The sequence below is a fragment of the Schistocerca cancellata genome, chromosome 7 (genome assembly GCF_023864275.1).
Source record: "Schistocerca cancellata isolate TAMUIC-IGC-003103 chromosome 7, iqSchCanc2.1, whole genome shotgun sequence".
Lineage (NCBI taxonomy): Eukaryota > Metazoa > Arthropoda > Insecta > Orthoptera > Acrididae > Schistocerca > Schistocerca cancellata.
Genome location: NC_064632.1, coordinates 383,490,381 through 383,496,653, shown reverse-complemented (window position 1 = coordinate 383,496,653; position 6,273 = coordinate 383,490,381). Strand labels below are relative to the sequence as shown.

At 36.2% G+C, this 6,273-nt stretch overlaps 1 protein-coding gene across 1 annotated transcript; it reads left to right on the top strand.

Moving 5' to 3' along the window:
- Window positions 1-1,494: 1,494 nt before the first annotated feature.
- Window positions 1,495-5,315, top strand: LOC126092357 (uncharacterized). The gene has a single exon (XM_049907898.1). The coding sequence runs from the start codon at window positions 1,579-1,581 to the stop codon at window positions 3,394-3,396; it is 1,818 nt and encodes a 605-aa protein (XP_049763855.1). The 5' UTR covers window positions 1,495-1,578; the 3' UTR covers window positions 3,397-5,315.
- Window positions 5,316-6,273: the final 958 nt, after the last annotated feature.

Here is a 6,273-nt window from a genome sequence, read left to right as displayed (position 1 = left end):
TATGTGGAGACAAAAAGGTCGTTTCTTGCGCGTATCGATACCCATTCCATAGATTTACATGGTAGAGTATGCATCTAGTCACCTTGACCACAGTCTAACATAACAGTCGCGACACTCACTGCTGTAAAAGTTGTTGCCGTTTGACAGATGGAGCGACACTAGCGCTCCAAGCGGCAGGTAAGGTGAACGTCAGACGCGTTGTAATCATAATGTTTGTTTACATCCATTTCCTACGTAATTTCCGAATTATTCGAGTTATTTTCTTGCCTCCAAGAGTTTGTTTAGTATCGGAAGGCATATATGTTTCTATTAATGATTCTAAAATAAGCGCAAGTATGGACAAAAACCATGAATAGATTGGCAAGCTACAACACATTCGTGAAGAAACAGTTGTGACATTGGACAAAATTGCAGCTTACCACGTTGATATCAAAAGAATATAAACACACAGATTCACATGTAAGAAGCACAGACATGTACCTCTACATGCAAAAGCGATCGACAGCTCGTTTATCGTTCTGTAGGCCTACTGTGTGTGTCATTGTTGCCTGTTGCCACAAGTACTACCTTAATCTTTATATTATTCAAAGTGAGTAAAGCAACTGCCAAATAGTGGCAGAAATATGCTGAAAACATTATAATGAGCTGATTACATTACATTTAACGAAAAACCAAATATTTGAATAATTTTCAATCTGTCTGTAGGCACTTTCCTTGTCCCATAATAGTTTCGCTCGATCTGCACATTCTGACACTTCACACGCTTTTGTAAGATATGAACAGCTGCACTTAATCTAACCACTTTATCGTCATAGCACGTTTGTGGTGACGATTCGCACGAATCTGGCACTGATACATGGAGAGCTGAACTGGCTGCTTCTGTGTCATACGACTGTTTTACAGCTTTAGATTGACTGTCGAATCTTTGTGGCAGTTTCCTCTTCATCGTCAGTTGAGGTGGCTTATTTAGGATGTCAAACAGTGTGGGTACTGCATTCCACACGAGTTTGTTATTGTCTGCGTTCATGAACTGGTTTTCTTCGAAATGTAGCGGACAAAACCTAATATTATTATACAGGTAAACTGGGTCTTTCTTCATAAGGTCTTCTCGTCTGCTATTAACAAGCCATTTTCTGCTCCTAAAACGATACATTCATCATTTATACACATATAGTTTGCAAGTGAATCCTGACGATACAGTTTAATAACATGATGGTAAATACCTCTCAGGATCCTTAGGAAACCTAAAAAGAGACAGCTGTGGTGTCTTCTTCCTGTTGCTGCTGCAATTTATTGCGCTACAAATGCTCCCGATGGTAAAAACCATTGTATAAATCAAAATAATCAATCGCTATTCGCTTTCACGATCGCGCCGAACTCACAGTTCAACCTACCAGCCGCTTGGGGTGCTGCTGGCGCTGTAGGCAACAAAATCGAGGCGAAGTGTCGCGACTGTTATGTTAGACTGTGCCTTGACTGTGCAGCAGACGACGTATTCCTCTAGTGCGTTGGCTTTTTTTTGGGTAGTGGCAAAGGTGGGCGTGACTTTTCGGATGGGTGTTACTGGGAGCGAGAGAGATGGCAAGGTTAATTGTCGTGTTAACATTTATTATAATTTCACCGACCTACTCCAAACAAAACTGCAACATTCCTCTTGTTATCCGCGGTTCGTGGTTTTCCTGGGAAAATGGAAGAAGTACGACGACTGAGATAAATGCGGATTCCATGTCAAGAAAAGGGTACTGTATAGATATGAAAGAAGAATATCATGTTAATTATACATTAATTTTTAAGCAGGAGGGCACAAGTTGCTATACATGTGTGAAATTATTGGTCAGGACAGTTAACGTTTTGGAAAAGATGGAAACTCCGTGTGTTACTGTACCTCCCGAAAGAGAGGCAACTGTGGAGAATGTCTGCAAAGGTTTGAAGCCCGACCAACAACTGATAACACTTTTCGATGAAAATTATGTACCAGTTAATTGCCGTTCAAGTTTAGAAGGCGTTTGGCAGTTTGGTTATCAGAATCGATTTCGTTTTACAGGAGAATGTAACCACCCAGACGCTATGGTCCGTTCCTGTCAGACTGCTGGTACACAGTTTCTGATTACAAATCAGAAATTTAACATAACATACAAGAAATGTACAGGAATGAGTGAAACTTTTGACGGTGTTGTAGAATATAGTTGCCTCGGAGACTGGTTTGTGGGTAAAAATCACTTTTTTGCTGTTGCCAATACAAAAGAGTCGAGGAAAGACGAAAAATATCGATGTTTTTTGAAAAATAGGGATGATGACCTGTATATTGGTGTTTCAATTACAGCAGAATGCAACACACTCAAAACAGTGGAGCAGAGTCCGGAGAGATTACATCTCACACCGGTGAAATCTGAAGCTGTGGTTCCTGGGTGTACACTTCCACAAAATTTCTCAGGTGAATGGATAAACACAGCAAACATAGATGCTGATATTTTCATAAATGAAACACACATAATGGAAACATGGTATCCAGATGAGGGACGTTTCCGGCGAACCATATACGTTTGCCACCAACACAGAGGAACTCGTTACATGATGGCTAGACTCACTGTTGATGGTTGTCAGAAAGATTATGTATGTTTCGACTTTGTGCCCCGACATCATAATATAATAAGATATAGGCGCGGTATAGCTTTTATCACAGATGATTTTCGTACTGTATGTTCATGGGTGCAATTCAAAAATCAAGAAGCATGGAAGTACGATTTATATTTGGCAAAGAATCCTGTCCCTGTTCAGTGTCCTGTTGCAGGTAAATTTAACTTCACACAGCGAGGAGATATACCATTTGAGACCCGCATTCTTGGAGGTGTGACATTATCACCAAGGCCAAATATCTACTGCAAGCAGAATATATCAGATTTTTCGGTTTGTGACATAGACCAGAAAGAAATTGCAATTGATGAAACATATTGCCTTAGTGTAGACCACCGTGGTCGACCTGTTGACATATATAGTGATCCTGATTACCGACTGCAATGTATTGGATTTTGGAAGGAGAATCTGAAGTCTTATTTAATAACATATGATGAACTTGATGCATTTAGTAAATACCGTTGCTGGGTATATCAAAGAGCTGACCTTAACAGGATACTGATGTCTCAGGCTCTTGGCCCATTCTGTGATCTCAAGCAAGATGTTACCAGCTGGAATTACACAGAAGGAGCTGGTGTCGCCATTGACATGGTAGAGTATGAAAGAGAACGTGACCAGTGTCCAATGCATTTTGATGATGGTAGTAATCCATGGTTAAATAAAGAAAATCTCATTATAGTTTTCACATTTGGTAGTGGATGTCCTCTAGAAAATAGCCTTTTTCTTGTTTGGTTTTTAGTTATGTTTGTTTACAGTCTGTAGTTGTCTATTACGACTGTTAAAAATGGGTCTGTATTTTTTTGCTTCTAAACATTTCTCACTGGGGAATGATTTTTAGTGATGGTGCACTGCTGTGTAGTGTGACAGTTTGTACATTACATAGCTATATTTTGGTAATATGATGGGATGAGGGATGTCTCCACATCAGAGTAGCACAGTACTTCGTGCAGACTATCTCAGGTTTTTCCTACAAAATATTTTTCACATACAAGATTTTTAATATAGCTAGTACTGGAATGTATTTACTTTGTTAAGAAAATGTACCTACTTTAAATTGGGTTATTAGCTCAGTATTTGTGAAAATTATATGAATGTATGTAAATGGAGTTGGAAACATGTATGTGTAGTTAGAATTGTACACAAATTATCCATTATGGTTGGATAATGTTTTGGGATAAATACCTTACACTTGTATGTTATGCAGTGGTTCAAATTCCACATTATTGCCATCCATATGAGAAGTTATCCCCCTCCCCTCCTAGCATCAGATGCATGTTTAGGGAATGCACATCAAAAATTGTGTTTTTATATCTTTTTTTCTGAAATCTCTGACCACCACAGAATTTACTTTTGTTTTTCAACTATCACACTAATTTGTATTGTTTATTATCATCTTAGTGTGCCTATACCATTATTTTTGTATATATATGTATATGTGTGACAGTTGACCAAAAACTATTACCAAAGATTTTTTGCTGATTTGTGAATTGTTAATGGCAAGTGTCAGTAATATGTTTCATCGTTGTTTCAGTTATCAATAGTGGTATCAGATCATCACAATCACTGTGAAAATATCTCACAATGTACCTTCAAACAGAAGCCTTTTATTTGATAGATCTTTATTGTGTGTTATGCTTCTACATTATATTTCAGACGCTTTGTAATCTATATGTGGGACTTTGAAATTATAAATGTGTGTCCAGGGCATGAAAAGTTGGCAGGCACAATATATATTTGACAGATCGAGCATTCAAAGCTTCCTATTCCTGGTCATCAGTGACAAATTTTTGTTCAAATACTATAAAGTGATTTTTAATAATTGTTTTTGTAAGTGAATGTAAAATGAGGTAATTGGTTCCAGTTTTGCACGTAGCATTTTGTCAAGTCATCTTTGCCAGTGTAATTGTTGAAATATTCTGTACAAAGATTGAAATGACGGTCCTGCTGGTCGCATTTAAATTTATTTTTTTTCAGTAGCAGCAGGAAAATGCCAAAACATTTCTTTTGTTTTGAATAATTTTGATCAGTCTTCATGCTTCAAACTGAATTATAAATAAGGTAAATGAAAATTTTGAATGAACGATAAAGAAAGAGAACCATTCACAAAAAAATTATGTCACCTTAGTTCTTTTGATTCTTACTGTTTTGTAGGATAAACAATGAGTATTATTGTTATAATTTCAAATTTGAACCTTCTCTCGTACTGTTACTCTCCAACGAGATACATGGAAAAAAGTAGACTGATAGTATCCAAAGAATGTTATGCAGAAAGTTACAAACTCACTAATGTAAGTATTATGAAATACTTTTTACAGCTTTATCGCAGCAGTATTTTAGTCTGTTAGCTTCTTGTGTACGTAGCAAGCTTATTAGTTATCAAACACCAAAGTCTGTTGTATTCATTCCGTCCTCTATATATTGAAGTGATATATACAGTGTATTTGTTGTAAGGGTGCTGGTAGCCAGAGCAGAGTATTTTTTATATCTCCGTTAGTATATAATGTGGATAATGTGCAGTATTGCTTACCAGAAAACTGTGATATAATTTTGAACTTTGTATGAATCTCTATAAAAATGTCTTACACCTTCAGCAGATTATATTTTTCATATACAGATTTTGTAAAGCATGATATATTTATACAGTTGTATGGATGTTGAAGAAATAAATGTCATTGATATTGTTATGCCCTGATTGTCTTTGCAGATTAGCAGCTGAAATCCACACAATTGTAGCCACTTGAAAAGTAGCAAATGATTTTGGAATTTAAATTTGTTTCACTCTACACAGGAGAATATGAGATTGATTTTGTGTATGTTATATCACGTAGTATGTTTTTATTCTCCACTATCCTCTTCCTTTGTCTCTCTATGTTTTCATCCATCTGTCCATCCATCCATCCATCCAGTCTCAGTGCACAAGCATACACATAACAGTACATCTGTGAAAGAAACTTGAGAAAATACAAATCTTACTGGAACAAATGGCACAACATATATTGCATTGCATAAGGCTTGTTAGTAGATGTTAAAGGACTGTGTTGCTATTTATGGTGATGGATAAGAAATAGGCAGAAAAAATAATGCTGACATTTGACAAGCAGTGCAAAAAGAGGACTGTGTATTTTCAGCAATAAATTTTTATTTTTAATTCATAAGCTCAACTGTTCATAAAACAAATTAGTTTTAAAGTGGTAATCCTCTAATTTAGTTCTTCAGGATCCAGGCTAGCCAGTATGTTAAAAGACACAACTTAGCTTTTTTCCCCATCATTGTCTGTTTCCGTCAGTTAACTGCAGCCTTAATAGTCTCATTCTACAATTTACATGTGCTAATATTTTTACTAAACCTTTGATTCAGCTCTAGTTAAGTGAACTTGACTTTATAGATGCCCAATAAATCTTTTTGAAGTCTGCAAAGAATTTTTCTGTGGTGACAAAGAATATACTTCAATATCCTCTTGTGAACTGACTTGTAAAACAAATAATTCACAAAATGTGTTGAACCATGATGATGTGCATGCATGTAATAAAACATAAGAGCAGAAAGTTGAATAAAATGAAGGTTGTTTCACATTGAAAAAAAAACCAGAAAATTTGAAAAATAAAAATAAAATTATCTGAGGTAGTATTAAAGTAGAAA